General features: G+C 36.1%; 1 protein-coding gene across 1 annotated transcript in view; it reads left to right on the top strand.

The window, feature by feature from the left end:
- Pxdnl (peroxidasin like) overlaps window positions 1-17,530 on the top strand; it is a 439,633-nt gene that overhangs the window by 228,406 nt on the left and 193,697 nt on the right. The window contains exon 4 of the mRNA XM_078017185.1: window positions 4,930-5,001. Within this exon, the coding sequence (XP_077873311.1) occupies window positions 4,930-5,001 (72 nt within the window). The remainder of the gene's footprint in view (window positions 1-4,929; window positions 5,002-17,530) is intronic.

The raw sequence follows: 17,530 nt of genomic DNA on the forward strand, positions 1-17,530 counted from the left end.
ATAGTTATTTTCCTTCAGGAGTTGGAACATATCATTCCAAGTCCTCCTGCCTTACAGAGTTTGGTTGATTTGCCTTGAAATATGACCTGATTATTTTCTCTTGAGGCTTTTAAGATTCTATCCTTGTTGTATATGTTAGGCATTTTAATTATATCATGGAGAGGTTCTTTTTGATTTATCTATTTGGGGGCTCTGAATGCTTCCTGTATCTGTATGTTCATCTCATTCTGTACTGCCTTCCTTAATTCATTTAGTTGTTTTTCTGTGTGATTTTGGTCATTTTTAAAAACTATTCTTTTTGAACTATTTATTGGTATTTCATCTATTTAAATAATTTTAGCATTAGCTGCTGGTGAATTATGGACATTAGGAGGTGTTATGTTCCCTTGTTTTTTCATTTTTCTTATATTTCTGTGTTTCATTCATCTGTTGAGAGGGACTTTTCTTCCACTCTTACATGTGGGTCTTTTTAGACCCAACTTTTACTTGCCAAAATGTCCTATTGTGATCTAGATTGAGACCCCTGATAGGTTTGATATTCACAGCCTTTAGTTAATTCTCTGTTTTTTTCTATAGTAGCTGACGTCCATGAATGGACCTAAGAACTTACCCCTCTATGTTTCTGCTTAGGGCCTGGTAGTTAGTTTGGAATTTTGTCTTTTTATTCTTTGTATTAAAGTACAGTTGAAGATTGAGTGTTGTTAATTTATGTGTGGAGCAAGGTGCTCTGTCCTTTAAGTTTAGTTCAGCAGCAGAGTTTCTACCCTCTGAACTGGAAGTGTCCCAGTAAGTCCCAAAACTCACAGAATGGGGGAAATAAATAATAGCAACAACTGATGCAAACAATATATAGCATTAAAATAAATACCTGGTTTGTACTACGGAATCTACAATGTTAATTACCATATAAGACAGAAATTGCCAACAGCAAAAAACAATAACCATAAGCTAGATCTGGCATTAAAGCAAACAACAGGTGTCAACTATATTATCCACAGCAGTAGTAAATGCAACTGAATTAATGGTGGAAACAGGAATTAGATAAACCAATTAGTTCTGAAAGATGGTAAAAACACAGTTAATTAAGAGAAAAGAAAATATGATAGGATGGTAGAAGAGAGTTTACCATTTCAAAAAGTGAACAGAGAGAATGCAGAAGAGATGTAGCAGGTGAAGGTTGTATGAAAAAACAGGAAAAACTAGTAAAGGGAGAGAGAAGGAGAACAAGAGAATTTGGCTATTAGTGTGAGAAGAAAGAACAAAAAGAGAAATAAGAGAAACAAAGTAAAACAAAACAACAAAACTGAAATAAACCAAAATCCCAACCGTCAAAAGAAGAAGATGGAAAAAAAGCTACATTAAAAATCCTAAAATTGAGGAAAAAATATGCATATTTATATATGTTCATGCACCAATCACCACAGCAAGGAACAAGAAGAAGGAGGAGGAGGAGTGCTAGAGTAGAATCACCACCCAAGAGCATTGGATTTGTGGGTAGGATGTGGAAAGGACATTTCAACCAAACAGGAGGAGGAGAAAAGGAGGAAGAGATTCTTAGTGAAAAATGAAGAAATCATCTCCACTGAGGTGGTCAAAATAGTAAATGAGAATGGATTTTAATGCCTATGTCCAACCATCTTTTCCATTCTTTCTTGAGTCTTATAATTTGGATGTGAGGGGTCCTCCAAAAGCTCACGTGTGAGACAATGCAAGAAGGTTTGGAGGAGAAATGATCGCAGCACAGCCTTAACCTAATCAATGGATTAATTTCTGATGGGATTAACTGAGTGGTAACTAGAGGCAGATGGGAAGCTCTTGAGGAAGCAGTTCATTGGGGGCATGGCTATGGGGTATACATTTGTATCTGGCAAGTAGAGTCTCTCTCCCCCTCCCCTCCCCTCTCTTTCCCCTTCCCTCCCCTCTCCTCTCTCTCCCCCTCTCATCATCATCATGTGAGCTGCTTCCCTCTCGCCCACACTCATCCCCCATGATGTCCTGCCTCACCTGGAGCCCCATGGAATGAAGCCAACCTTCTAGGGACTAAGACCTCTGAAACTTTGAGCCCTTAAATAAACTTTTTTTCCCCATACAATTGTGCTGGTTGGGTCCTTTAGTCATAGCAGCGAAATAGCTGACTAAACATGGGGCTGTGTACTGGGAGAGAGAGAGGGGGAGAGAGTGAACAAGGGCTGGGAGTTGTTAACCCCTTCCTCTGTTTGTGTGGCTCACTGAGCTGCCAGTCGGAATGACCTAAGACTGAACTGGTTGAGATAGCTTTCCTCTTCCCTTCTCACCAGTATCAGGTAGGATGGAATGGGAAGGACTGTCAGTTGGAGCTTGTCTGCGCACATCAGATCAATGCACTCCCAAGGGTGAGTCTGCTGCAGAATGCTGGTGGATGGGACTTGGATCTAATCAGGCCTCAGGGGCTTTGTTGGGTGGGGTCTGCTCTGGAGAAATTAGATCAGTGCACCTTAGGGCACCCCTTGGGCCTGGCAGTTGCCAATATCTGTCCGGAGAGCCTTCCAAGAATTCTACTCACAGGGGAGGGGGCAGGAGAGCCAATCTTCCATCTCACTGCCTGTGAGCCTAGCCTTCCCAGGCTTAGCCCCTGACTGTATTCACAACTACCTCTTCAGATTCCTGACCCTCTTCAGCTGGTCATGTGAGATGTCATACTCAAAAGAAAAGCAACTTGGATTTCCCTTCCTTTTTTCTGTGTCACATTCTACAGGGCTGCGTGGTAGACAATTGCTGGGACTCTATGGTAGTGTTTTCTCTTCTCTTCTCTCTCCCACAGCTACAACTGCAGCGTGGTCTCCCCCAGACGGCCCACCTCAGTTCTTCACTGCCTGTTGAGAAATGCAGAGTGTTTTTAAACAACAATTCATAGGGCAACATCCGGATCAACTAAGTTCAGCCTTTTTTTTTTTTTTTTTCTGATTGCATGTTTTTCTGTACCAAATCTGCCCATAGTGCTTCTCGGTGTGTTATCTCCTCTCACTGTGGTGAACCAGGGCTGCTACTGCTATTGCTGCTACAACCAGCTTGGCTCCAATGTACTCTTTCTTCTTTGTTCAATGTACCCAAATTTCTGAGTCAGTAAGATACTCTGACTGTCCAGTAGTAATTTTAGTGAAATCCCTCTTTCACCCACCTCGCTAAGAAGCAATATTCCTGCTGCTTGGATCCCAAGCTATGGAGCAAGGAAGGATGTAGCCTTCCTCTCTTGTTTTGCTTTTCTTAAAAAATGTAACCATCCTGGTGGGTGAGGTGATATCACATTGTGATTTTCATTTGCATTTCAATGCAATTTACAATCTGCTTGAAATAACATTGTTCTAGAAAATTCTATTATCATTTTTGTGACTTTGGGTCTTAGCTGGATTTGTCAAAGAAAATCAGAGCTAGATAGAAGTTAAAGTTGTGAAGGCATATTTTATTTGAGACTATTGCCATAGGGAAAGAGAGACCTGAGGGTAGAAAAGGCTTCATTCCATATATACCAGGAGATTTGTAAGCCAAGGAGAAGAATATCAGTGGGTGGATAATTGCTGAGAGGAGACAGAATTTTGGGAGTATTTCTGTCTGTCTGAACCAACCAACCTAGTAAGATTCCTGCTGAAGGCAGGCCAGAGTGATCAGATGTCAGTCATGGGGCAGTGAAGAATTATGATCAAATACTGAGGTGGTCAGATGGTGAGGGTGGAAAATTCATGCTAAACTACCTTTGCAGAGTTATGTTTTAAAAATGAATTCTATAAGGAAGTGTACACATTGGCATAGGAGAAGAAACTTGATTAAGTTTGGCAGAGCTAAGAATCTTTGATCTTTTATAGTATCAAATAATATCATGGGAAAAATTCTCCAGTTAGACATAAATCCACATTAGTCACTACTATTCTGATAAACTTCTTGGCATTCTAACTTCTGGGAAGAGACATCAGTTTGGAATTTCCAAAGCTTCACCAAACATTTTTTTTTTTTAAAGCACTCCACTCCCTTCATTTTCAGCCAGAATGGTAATTTCTATTGCATCTAAGTCAATCAGGACTACAGTGTGCTTGAGTAGAATCACCCACTCAAGAGCATTGGATTTGTGGGTAGGATGTGGAAAGGGCTTTTCAACCAAACAGCAGGCAAAGGCAGTACACAAAGGCACATTCTAAAAGCACTTGGAGGAAAGATTCAGAAATTCTGATTGCCTCAAACCCGGATGGGCACATGGTGTACAGATGACCCAGGATTTCATTTTGTGATAATCTCAAAGATCATAGAGATGAAATAACTTTGTAACCCTGTGGTTGAATCCAAACAACATAGAAAGTGCTCCCATGTCACATACATGGCTTCCATCATATATTTGCCTAAGGTTAGTTCTACATCATATTTGTAAATCTGCGGTATGATTTCCTGTGGATTTTCAGTGCCTGTCACAGGAGGACCAAAATATATCTTATGGTTCTGTTAAGATTTTTTTTTATCCCATTAAGATGATTCATATGGTGATATTTGCCAGCTTTGCAAAAAAATATAACTCTCAAGTGAATATATTCAGTTTCACAGAGTCGATTTTTAAAATTGTTTATAGTCAAACTTTTTTCATAGAAAAGTTGCTACTCAGTAACATATGATCTCATTAGTCAGAATTTCTTCATGGTCACTTTACATTTCTTAATATTTTGGACCAAGGAGACCTTTGAGAATTCGATGAGAGTCTTGGCATTTTCTTACCAAATTAAGATATTTAAATGAAACCACAGTTTTCCATATTTTCTTTAGGGAATCAGTGAACACCCCCCCCCCACACACACACACACATGCACGGTCCTTAGATCCAATGACTTTACTTTAAAACTGTTGATCCAACCCATATGATGTATACACAAATTTTTCAGTTTAAAGTGATTTTATATTTGTATTTTTCAGGTACCTGTACAAGAATGAAATTCATGAACTAGATAAGCAAACGTTTAAAGGACTCGTATCCTTGGAACAGCTGTAAGTAATAGAAATGTTCTAATCGAATCACTGGTGGTTATGGTTCAACTAGAAAACATTTTAAAATGCAATTGTGTGACAGTTGAACAATTATTTCAAGCTTTGTCATCAAGTTTGAATGCCTGAATATTCAGTCATCACTTGGATAAAAATCAGAACATATGATTGAGTTGTCCTGAAGGCAGGAAGATAGACAACTCAGTTAGGATCTCAACTTCTTTGTTTGTTGCAGGACTTTGGGAAAGTTACTTTCCCTAGGCCTCTGTTTCTAAATCTCTGAAATGCAGATATTTCTGCTGTGATTTGATTAAGCTTAGCATGCAAACAGACAAGTTTATGACTTGCCACAAAATAGTCATTTTGCAAAAGTTATAGTTGTCCTTTTACTTAATTTATGAAATAAGTTCCAAATTTTAGCTGATGTAGGAATGCCAAGAACATGAGATACAACTTCTCATTTTACAGATGATATAATCAAATCCAATGTTAATTAAACGACTTGCCCCAAATTAAAAGTCTGTGACATGATTACAACTCAGACTTGACTTCTACCTTAGGGCACTTTTCAGCATTTGATGCCTCATATAAACCTCAGATTCACCTGTCAGAATTTCAATGTGAAATATGAATTCATCAATATAAAAAAGTTATATTATCTACTCACAGTGCTATTGAACTGCAACTTGATGTTTTATTCAGAGATTTCTCTCAGTTGTACGTGTATGCAATACAGATTCTAATTAGACATTTGAAGAGATTCCCCCCCACTGATGACAAGTGGTGGATATTTTTTAAACTCAGGTAAGTAGAATGTGTCCTAGTTTTTAGTTGTTAGTGAATTCGTTTGTATCAGAAGTGTTTGACTCCCAATTTTGTTTTCATTTTCATTGTGGTTTCTTAATTTCAAAACCTTATTTGCAATCATTTCTCTAATAAACATGTTTAGTGACATTTGGATTTCTTTTTCTTTGAAAGCCAAAGTGTTAGACTGCAGTATTAAAATATGATCAACCATTGAAATATATATTTTTAAAAATTATCATTGCTTTTACTTTCTTTTATTAATTAATTTTATTTTACATGATTAGCAAGATATCCCCAAAATAAAGGGTATTTCTTCATCTTTTCCTTAAAAATTGTGTAATGTTTTAAGTAATTTTTTGCTGTGTTGCAGAATCCTCACACAAAGCAAATGTAAATTCGTTTTATAAAAAAAAAATTATTTATTTGTTCTAATTTGTTATACATGATAGCAGAATATATTTCAATTCATAGTACACATATGGAGTACAATTTTTTATTTCTCTGGTTGTACACAAAGTAGAGTCACACTATTCCTGTCTTCACACATGTACCTAGGGTAATGATGATCACTTTATTCCACCCTATTTCCTACCCCCAATGGCCCTCCCTTTTACTTCTTCCCCTTTTCCCTATCCAAAGTTCCCCCATTCCTCCCATGTCCCCTCACCCATGCATATTATGGATCAGAATCCACTTATCAGAGAAAATATTTGACCTTTGGCTTTTTTTTTTGATTGGCTTACTTCACTTGGCATAATATTCTCCAACTCCATCCATTTAACTACAAATGCCAGAATTTTATTCTCTTTTAATGCTGAATAATATTCCATTGTGTGTGTGTGTGTGTGTGTGTGTTTATAATAGTTTCTTTATCCATTCATCTATTGAATGGCATCTAGGTCGGTTTCACAATTTAGTTATTGTGAATTGTGCTGTGATAAACATTGATTTGGCTATGTCTCTGTACTATGCTGTTGTTAAGTCCTTTGGGTATAAACCTAGGATTGGGATAGCTGGATCAAATGGTGGTTCTATTCCAAGTTTTCTGAGGAGCCTCCATACTGCTTTCCATATTGGTTGCACTAATTTGTTGTCCCACCAACAATGTATGAGTGTGCCTTTCTCCCCACATACTCGCCAACTCTCTTAATAACTACCATTCTGACTGGAGTGAGATGAAATTATAGGGTAGTTTTGACTTGCATTTCTCTAATTGCTAGAGATGCTCAACATTTTTGCATGTATTTGTTGATCAATTGTATATCATCTTCTGAGAGGGGTCTGCTCAGTTCCTAAGCCCATTTATTGATTGGGATATTTGTTTTCTTAGTGTTAAGCATTTTGAGTTCTTTATATATTCTAGAGATTAGTGCTCTATCTGATGTGTGAGTGGTAAAAATTTGCTCCCTTTCTGTAGGCTCTCTCTTCACCTCACTGATTGTTTCTTTTGCTGAGAAGAAGCTTTTTAGTTTGATCCCATCCCATTTATTGATTCTTGATTTTATTTCTTGCACTATAGGAGTCTTGTTAAGGAAGTTGAGGACTAATCTGATATGATGAAGATTTGGGCCTGGTATTTCTTATATTATGTGCAGGGTCTCTGGTTTAATTCCTAGGTCCTTGATCCACTCAAAGTTGAGTTTTGTGCATGGTGAGAGATAGGGGCTTAATTTCATTTTGTTGCATATGGATTTCCAGTTTTCCTAGCACTATTTGTTGAAGAGGCTATCTTTTCTCCAGTATTTGTTTTTGGCACCTTTGTCTAGTATGAGATAACTGTATTTATGTGGGTTTGTCTCTGTGTCCTCTATTCTGTACCATTGGTCTACAGTCTATTTTGGTGCCAATACCGTGCCATTTTTGTTACTATTGCTCTGTAGTATAATTTAAGGTCTGGTATAGTGATGTCACCTGCTTCACTATTCTTTCTAAGGATTGCTTTGACTATTCTGGGTCTCTTATTTTTCAAGATGAATTTTGTGATTGCTTTTTCAATTTCTATGAGGAATGTCATTGGGATTTTGATTGAAATTTCATTAAATCTGAATAGTGCTTTTGGTAATATGGTCATTTTGACAATATTAATTCTTCCTATCTGCCAAAGCCAATGTCTCGGCTTGGCACAGAATCACGAGCCACCACACACCTTTGTAGGTTCAAACAGCCATTCTTTATTCCCGCTCTCACACCGCCTCCACACAGGTCCAGGGGCAATCGCGTTCTCCGTCTCCCGCACAATTCACCTACTCCACGAGGCTATCTCCAAATCCCATTTTAATCTCACGAGAACTCAACGGGAACAAGCAGCAGGAACACCCTAATCCCAGCAATAATCTTCAATCTCTAACTTCCCTAAAACCCATTATCTTAAACTGGCAATGCCTTAAACTCAAGGAACCGGTTACTTCCTCAAACCTGATCAGCTCTAAACCCGGATCCGCCTTGGTCCTTGAGCAAGGTCACCTTATTAAAGCATGCATGCAATGTCCCATCAAATGTCCTCTAAGCAGCATGGGGTACGCTTGGCAAGGAAATTTCGATGCGTCATTCCTACTTGGTAATGGCCCTCAGCACCTAAGAACAAGGGGTATCTTTCCATCTTCTAAGGTCTTCTTCAATTTCTTTCTTTAGCATTTTGTAGTTTTCATTAAAAAGATATTTCACCTCTTTTGTTAAATTGATTCCCAAGTATTTTATTTTAATTTTTTGATGATATTGTAAATGAGATAGTTTTCCTAGTTTCTCTTTCAGAGGATTTGTCATTGATGTACAGAAATTCCTTTGATTTATCGGTGTTGATTTTTGCATCCTGCTACACTGATGAATTCATTTATTAGTTCTAGAAGTTTTCTGGTGAAATTTTTCAGATCCTCTAAGTATAGAATCATGACATTGGCAAATAGTGATAGTTTGAGTCTTTATTTTCATATCTATATTTCTTTAATTTCTTTCATCTATCTAATTGCTCTGGCTAGAGTTTCATATACTATGTTAAAAAGAAGTTGTGAAAGAGGGCATCTCTGTCTTGTTCAGGTTTTAGAAGGAATGCTTTCAATTTTTCTCCATTTAGAATGATGTTGGCCTTGGGCATAGATAGCTTTTATAATGTTGAGATACGTTCCTATTATCCTTAGTTTTTCTAGTGTTTTGAACATGAAGGGATATTGTATTTTTAAATGCTTTTTCTGCATTTATTGAGATGATCATATGATTCTTATCTTTAAGTCTATTGATGTGATGAATTACATTTATTGATTTCCATAAGTTGAACCAACCTTCATCCCTGGAATGAACCATACTTGATTGTGGTTCACTATCTTTTTGATATGTTTCTGTATTTGATTTGCCAGAATTTTATTGAGAATTTTTGCATCTATGTTCATTAGAGATATTGATCTGAAATATTCTTTGATGTGTCTTTGCCTGGTTTTGAAATCCAGGGTGATATTGGCCTCATAGAATGAGTTTGGAAGTGCTCTCTCTTTTTCTATTCCCTGAATTAAATTGAAGAGTATTAGCTCTTCTTTAAAGGTCTTGTAGAACGCAGCTGTGTATTTATCTGTTCCTGAGCTTTTCTTGGTTGGTAGGCTTCTGATGGCATCTTCTATATCATCACTTCATATTGGTCGGTTTAAATTTTATATATCATCCTGACTCAATTTGGGCAAATCAATTTGGGCAAACAGGACTTAAGAAATTTGTTGATGCCTTCAATATCTTCTATTTTATTGCAGTATAAGTTTTCAAAATAATTTCTAATTATCCTCTGTATTTCTGCAGTATCTTTTTGTGATATTACCTTTTTCATCATGTATGTTAGTAATTTGAGTTTTCTCTCTCCTCTTTGCTAGCATAACTAAAAGTCTGTCAAATTTCATTTATTTTTTCAAAGAACCAACTTTTTGTTTTGTTAATTTTTCATTTTTCTTTTGTTTCAATTTTATTGATGGTCAGCTCTGATTTTAATTATTTCCTGTCTTCTACTACTTTTGATGTGGGTTTGTTATTCTTTTTCTAGGGTTTTGAGATGTAATGTTAGGTCATTTATTTGTTGACCTTTTCTTCTTTTAAGGAATAAACTCCACTCAATGAAATTTCCTCTTAATACTGCCTTCCTAGTGTTCCAGAAATTTCAGTATGTAGCATCAGTGTTCTCATTTACCTCTAAGAATTTTTTAATCTCCTCTTTGATGTCTTCTGCAATCCATTGTTCATTCAATAGCTTATTATTTAGTCTCCAGGTGTTGTTTTATTTTTTATTTTATCATTGATTTCTAATTTCATTCCATTATGATCTGATAAAATGCTAGTTAGTATCTCCAATTTTTTGTATTTGCTAAGAGTTGCTTTGTGGCATAATATATGGTCTATTTTAGAGAAGGATCCATTTACTATTGGAAAGAAAGTGTAACCACTCACTGATGGATAAAATATTCTATATATGCCTATTTAATCCAAATAATCTATATATGCCTATTTATTGAGTTCTATAGTTTCTTTGTTTAACTTTTTTTTGGAAGATCTATCCAGTGGTGAAAGAGGTGTGCTAAAGTTACCCAATATTATTGTGTTGTGTTCTACTTGACTCTTGAACTTGAGAAGAGCTTGTTTGATGAACGTAGATGCTCCATTGTTTGGGGCATATATATTTATAATTGTATGTCTTGTTGATGTGTGGTTCCCTTAAGCAGAATAAAATATCCTTCTTTATCCCTTTTGATTTACTTTGGCATGAAGTCTACTTTATATGATATGAGGATGGAGAAACCTGCTTGTTTCTGCAGTCCATGTGAGTGGTATGATTTTCCCAACCTTTCACCTTCAGTCTGTGGATGTATTTTCCTATGAGAAGAATCTCTTGAAGACAGCATATTGTTTGGTCTTTTTTAAAAATCCAATCTGCCAGTTTATGTATTTTGATTATGAGTTTAAGCCATTAACATTCAGGGTTATTATTGAGACATGATTTGTATTCCCAGTCATTTTTGTTTATTTTTGATATTTTACTTGACTTGGTTTCTCCTTTGATTGGTTTTCCTTTAGTGCAATACCTCCCTTTGCTTATTTTTCAGTGTTGTTTTTCATTTTATCCTTATGGAATATTTTGCCAAGGATTTTCTGTAGTGCAGGCTTTCTAGTTGTAAATTGTTTTGATTTTTCTTTATCACAGAAGGTTTTTATTTCACCATCAAATCTAAAGCTCAATTTTGCTTGATATGATTCTTGGTTGGCATCCATTTTCTTTCAGAGCTTGGTATATGTTATTCCAGGATCTTCTAACTTTAGGATCTGTTAATATTGATCTCCCCCAATACAAAACATATACAACCTTAAATCAAATAGTGGCTATTAAGATATTTATGGTTTTGTGACAATATACAGAAATGTTGAGTCAATTATTATGTACAAAATGAACAGCAGGTTTGCAAAAGGGTTTACAGTTTCTGATGGTGGACAAAGAGAGAACTGGGGGAGGGGATGTAGGATGAGAAGTTAAGAAGGTAGGAGATGAGGATATAGAGTTACTAGATCTTAGAAAGCATGAAAGAGGAATCTAAAGAAGTTGGCTAATAGTAGGTAAAAAGAGAGAATGTGATTTGGAGAGACAAGTAAATGGGAAGAAAATAGAGAACAACAACAACAAAAAACCAAACATAACAATTAAGAAAATAAAAAAATATATATAAAAATAGGAGATAAAAGAATATACAACACAACTGTAATATACTATTCACACATCCTAGTTCTCAGTAGCCTAATCCATGAAAAGTACTTGGTTTCACAAATGTAGGGGATGTAAGGGTGGCAGAAGAGAGAGAGAGAAAAGAAAAAAGAAAAAAAAAGAAAAGAAACAAAAATCCCAAAGGAAAATTAAAGGATTATTTCTACTGGAGTTCAGTATCTTTCCTGCTTCTCTTCTCATCCAATAGGTGGGGTTGTCTGTTGTTTGCTGGTATCTCCACCCTCGGGATGGTGAAGGTTATTAGAGTGGGAGGGTTGGTCTTGGGTGCAGCACTTCTGGAGGAGGGGCATAGCACTTGCTGTCCTGATGGGAGACTGCATCCCAAGGATCTCCTTTGAGGGGCCTGTTCGTGTGATGTGGGAGCCTGGTCTTATATCACCTGTGGAGTTCATAATCCGCGGTCTCTAATTTAGTCTCTAAACTTACTTACCCCCACCCTTTCTACTTCCTAGTAGGAATCTCTCTCTCCAGTGGTCTTGTGCGCTGTGCCCTGGGGCCTGTACACCTATTGCACAGGGCTGTTTTGTATCAGGCAGATCAGGACAAGGTTTTGCACGCTAAGGACTGGCCATGTAGTTGCAAGCACTGTACTGGGTTAGTGGCTGCAGGGGAGAGGGGGAATTGGGGGACTATAAGTACTTTGATATTGCTTCTAGGTCCCAGCTGGTGTCTCAAGTTGGGAGTTGCCCCAACTAAAAATGGCAATTGTGGTAGCAGGGAAAACCCAAGTTAGCCACAAAGGTATCCCATAATGGAGGTGGCTACTTTCAGAGATGGGGTGTTGGGTCGGGCTGGGTAGTGGCATTGGGCAGTGTGTTCAGAGATGCAGCTCTGTGGTATGCAGTATTGTGGCTGGCAGCAGTCTCCAGACCCTCTTCAGTGACCCCAGGTGCAGGCAACTATAGCAGTGGTTGCATTGTACCAAGATGGATGCCCCCGGGAGAGCCCCACACTGATAGATGGGTGTCCACCCAGGAGTGGTGGCCGGGGTTCCTGTGTGGACACTAATGCTAGGGGTCCTGCTCAGCATGGTGACTGGGGTCCTGTGTGGACATGGCAGCTGGGATTCCTGCAGGGGAGCAGCTGTCAAGGGTCCTCTAATAACTTGAAGAGAAATAATATTCCCACTACTTGAATCCCAGACCACAGAGTGACACAGAACTCAGCCTCCCTCTAGCCTGCCCTCTTGGATCACTAAATGTAAATTCTTTAATAACAAGGATAATGAACAAAATCCTTATCAATGTTAAAAGTGTTATATTTTATTTTCATCAAATATATATTCATGAGTGATTTATAAAATTAGTATATGAAAAGTTCTTATGCCCATTTAAAGAGCACAGAATTCTCATTAATAAATGCTTTATATTTTGATAGCAATGGTCTTACTAATGTCAAGTAATGCTCATGTGTAAAGCATTTCTGCTTTCTGTTTTTAAGCACAATTCCATGCTCTTGTGAATTCCTATTCAAAAGGGATATATAATCCTTGAAATTTTTCATAATTCTAATCATAGCTCCACAATGCAATTTTCCTTTAGTTTATCTCCACAACACTACAGTGAAACTTGAGATGACTGAGATTTTTATTCTTTAAGATCTATTCACATTGACTTTTTTTTTAAGGATTATATTTTACCTAATCATTTTAGGCTTAGATTGCTTTTTAAGGAAGGCAGGGATACATATTAGATGTGTGCAGCAGACTTGACAGTTGTAGGGAGTAGCAAGGCCAATTGTGCTACTGACAAGATCATTCACAATCAGCATGAAAAATGCACTCCTCGATTTTCCTGTAGTCTTCAGGAGACAGCCTTTGATCCTAAAACGTGAGGGCAGGAAGTGAGGAAGGGATATTAAAGAAAGATTCGTAAATTTAATTCCTTTTTTGATCTTTTTGTCAATTGGAAATTTGACAAGCTACATTCTTTTTCAAGGATAAATATTGTCTCTGTGTTGCATGAGATTATTTTCTGTGTGTTTGGCTATATGAACATAATTTCTTTTAATATGTTAATAAAGTCATAGACTAAAACAAAAAGTGATTTTATGCATCTATTAGGCTTAGTTATTTCTAAGAAAAACTTGCTTGTGTACTAATTACATAAGGGTAATAGGTGGTGTAGGGAGGGGAAATTATCTCTATGAGAATTATAACCATGATTTTTATGTAAGAAAATAGAATTGTCCCCTTTTAGAAGTATGTAATAAAATGAATATACTTGTGAATAATAATGAATTTTGCCAGATGTAAACACCTTTTGCTAAGATGTAATTCTATCTAATCATACTTATCTTGCTAACCTAACACCAGAAGAATACAGAATTTTTTTTCAAGTGAAAAAGGACCATTCATCAAGCAGACCATATTCTGGGCAATGAAAGAAATCTCAATAAATTTAAAAGGACTGAAATAACATGTATTTTAAAATCAAAATATAGGATAGGAAACAAAAATAGAAAATTATCATGAAAATTCCCAAATATTTAGACCTAATAAGTAATTGATGTGTCAAAGAAATCATAGGAAAAAAATGTTTTAAACTGGTTAAAAATGAAAACACAATATATTGAAATTTTGGGTGATGTATCTGAGGTAGTAGTTAGATAAAATTTATAAAATTAAATATTTAAATTTGAAAAGAATAATAATCTCAAATTACTGATGCAAGCTTCTACTTTAAAAATCTAGCTGGGTGTGATGGTCCACACTTGTAATCCCAGTGGTTCTGGAGGCTGAAGGAGGAGGATCGTGAGATCATAAACCAGTCTCAGCAACTTAGCCACATACTTAGCTACTCAGCCAGACTTTGTCTCTAATAAAATATTTTTTAAAAGGGCTGGGGATGTGGTTCAGTGGTTAAGCACCCCTGGCTTCAATTCCCAGTACAGAAAGAAAGAAAGAAAGAAAGAAAGAAACAAAGAAAACAGAAGCCTTGTATTCAAAGTGAGCAGAAGAAAGAAAATAATAGAGATGGGAATTGAAATCAAAGATCCAGAAGACAGAACACCAACAAAGAAATGTCTAGAATGCAACATTGGGCCCCGAGTAGAGCAGTAACATTGATAAAGCTTATGCCAAACTATTAGAACAAAAAGGAGAAAACACAAATGATCCAAGTCAAGAATGAGTGGAGGAGCACATCACTATAGATATTACAGAGAGTAAATAGACATAAAGGAAATATCATGAACATTGTCATGACAATACATTTGGTAACAATGTCATGAAAAAAATTATGAAAGGTACAACTTATGTAAAGTTCATTCAAGAACAAAAAGATAAAAGGTAAAACAGTTCCAGTTAAAAACAAAACAAAACTCTAGGCCCAGATGTATTCACTAATGAATTATAGAAGACCTTGAAGGAACAAATAAATTTAATTCTGTATAAATTCTTTCAGAAAATAACGAAGGGACTCTTTCCAACTCATTTTGCAAGTTGGAACTTATTTTATGGCACCAAAGTCAGGCAAAAGCTTTATGAGAAAAGAAAACAACAGGCTTATATCCCTAGTAAATTTAATGCAAAATTCCTTAATCAAATATTAGAAAATTGAGGTCAGTAATGTATGAAAGGGATAATGAACGTATTTTTTTAAAAAAAACAAAATATAATCCATTGTATTTACAGATTAAAGACAAAAGATCATTTGAGCATCTCCATATCTACAGAAAAAGCATTTGGCAAAGTTTCTTATTCATTCATGATAAAAACTTTCTGCAAAGTAAGAATATATAGGCGCTTTCTCAGCCCGATAATAGTTATCTAGGAAAGGTTCATGGCTGTCTTCACACACAACGTTGAAAGGCTGACGAACAAAGAAAATGTGTCTGCTCATATGACTTCCACTAACATTTTACTAGAGATTCTCAATTACTGTATTAAGAAAAGGAAAATAAGTGGAAGATATTCAGATGGAGAAAAAACACTGGGTATGATTCACCCTGGGGAAGAATTCCTGTCTATCTGTGGGTCCATGAAACTAGAAATCAGGTTACCTGCTATCAAAAATAACAGTTATAGATATTTTCATTCTAAATGGGAGAAAATGAAGGAATAAAGAACCATCCATTCCAAGCAAATTTAAGACTTCATGGGGAAAATTACAGTAGGTTTCACAGCTTACGATGCAAGCTTGTTACTCTACTCTCTGTGCCCAAGACTCTGCCCTCACAGTCAGTTTTCCTTTCTTGAAGAGAAAATGCTTTCAGTGAAGTAGCTTTATTTGGTTGCCTGTAGAATTTTGGAAGTCCAATAAAGAATTTTATTTTTTAAAATTATTATCACTTTGTTGTGTCTCTACTCCTTTCAGCTCAAACTGTCATAGTGTTTTGCAAAAATAACATCTTCACAAGCCTTGTGGGTCTCCACTGCCTATGCTGAGGATTCACATCATTAGAGAAGATGTTCCACAAGACAAAAAGGCATTCCCTAGCCCCTTTATGGAAAATTTCTAGTTTCTACTGAGATGGTTAAGTGAATTATGGGCACATCCTTAAGCTCTTCAGAAGAATGAGCAACTTTTCTGGCCATTGCATCTCTTGTTATTGTCATCTTTTGGAATATGAATGAGGTGAGGATTTTTCAAGTCAAATGTAGATTCTTTTTAGCTTAACAGCACCTTCCTCAATTTGCCTCTTTCCGCCCACATTTGGCTGTAAGCACAGGAAGAAACCAGGCCACCCGTTCAACACGTTACTTAGAAATATTCTCAGCCAAATATCTGAGATTGTTGTTTACAAGTTCTCCTTACCACAGAACTGGAAAACACAATTCAGTTCAGCTTTATGTCAATAGATAGCAAAGATGACCTTTCTTCCAGTTTCTAATAATATATTTCCGTTTCCTTCTCCAGAAGTTACTCCATATTTCAATCGCATTCTGTTTATAATGATATAAATTTCCCAAAACAATAGAAGCTTTTCTACCATGTTCCTTACTTCTTTTAGAGCCTTCACTAGTAGTCTTTTAACATTCATATTTCTTCTAAAAGTACACTGAAGGCAGTCTATACTTTTCCTATCATGTTTCATAAAATTTTCCCTATTCTATCCATTATCCAATAGCAAGGCCACTTCAACAATTTTAGATATTTGTTGTAGCAGCATCTAATTTCCCAATACAAAAATTTGTATTTTGGTTTGTAGGGTTTTCAAAATCATAGAGCTTTCTCTCATTGCATCTCTGTCTCTATCTCTTTGAACACTGAGAATTATCAAATCAAAGACAATCTAATAAATTAAAAAAACACAATCTTGTTTTGTTGCATATTCTTTCCAAATTGATCCATAGCTTCCATGTAATTCCCACCAGAATCTCAGAGGGTTTGGGGGGATATGAATGAGGAATGGTTAGAAATCAACAAGTTAACACATATGAATGCAAACATTTTTTGAAAAGAAAATGAAGGATGGAGACATTTCACTCTAATTTCAAGATACTTCGAATCTAAAAAAAAAAAATCAAGACTGTGGTATTTCCATAAGTATAGATACATAGATCCATGGAACTAAATATAGTGCTCAGAAATAGACTTATACATAGACATTGAAGTGCTACTTTGACAAATGTATCAGGAACATTCAATGGGTAATGGATACTCTTAGCAAATAATACTGCTCTAATAATTGAATATACATATGCAAAAATTTTTTAAAAAGAATCTGATTTGTATTTCACATTTTATAAAAAAATTAACTCAAAATAGACCTTACACCTAAATAGAAGAGCTGACAGTGTGATACTTCTAGAAGACAAGGTAAGAAAATGTGCTTGTGACCTTATGTCAAGCAAAGATAGCTTGGATAAGAAACAAAAAGCATGAAACCTAAAAAGAAAATATTGTTAAAATAAATTGATAAGTGGAGAAAAAAACAGGTGTTTTAAAATACACTACCAAGAAAATAAGACCAGCTACAGGCTGGGCAAAACAACAACAACAACAACTTGAATCTGCTGATGGACTTCAGTCTAGTATA

This window comes from Ictidomys tridecemlineatus, chromosome 7, assembly GCF_052094955.1.
Source record: "Ictidomys tridecemlineatus isolate mIctTri1 chromosome 7, mIctTri1.hap1, whole genome shotgun sequence".
In the NCBI taxonomy this organism is placed as follows: Eukaryota; Metazoa; Chordata; class Mammalia; order Rodentia; family Sciuridae; genus Ictidomys; species Ictidomys tridecemlineatus.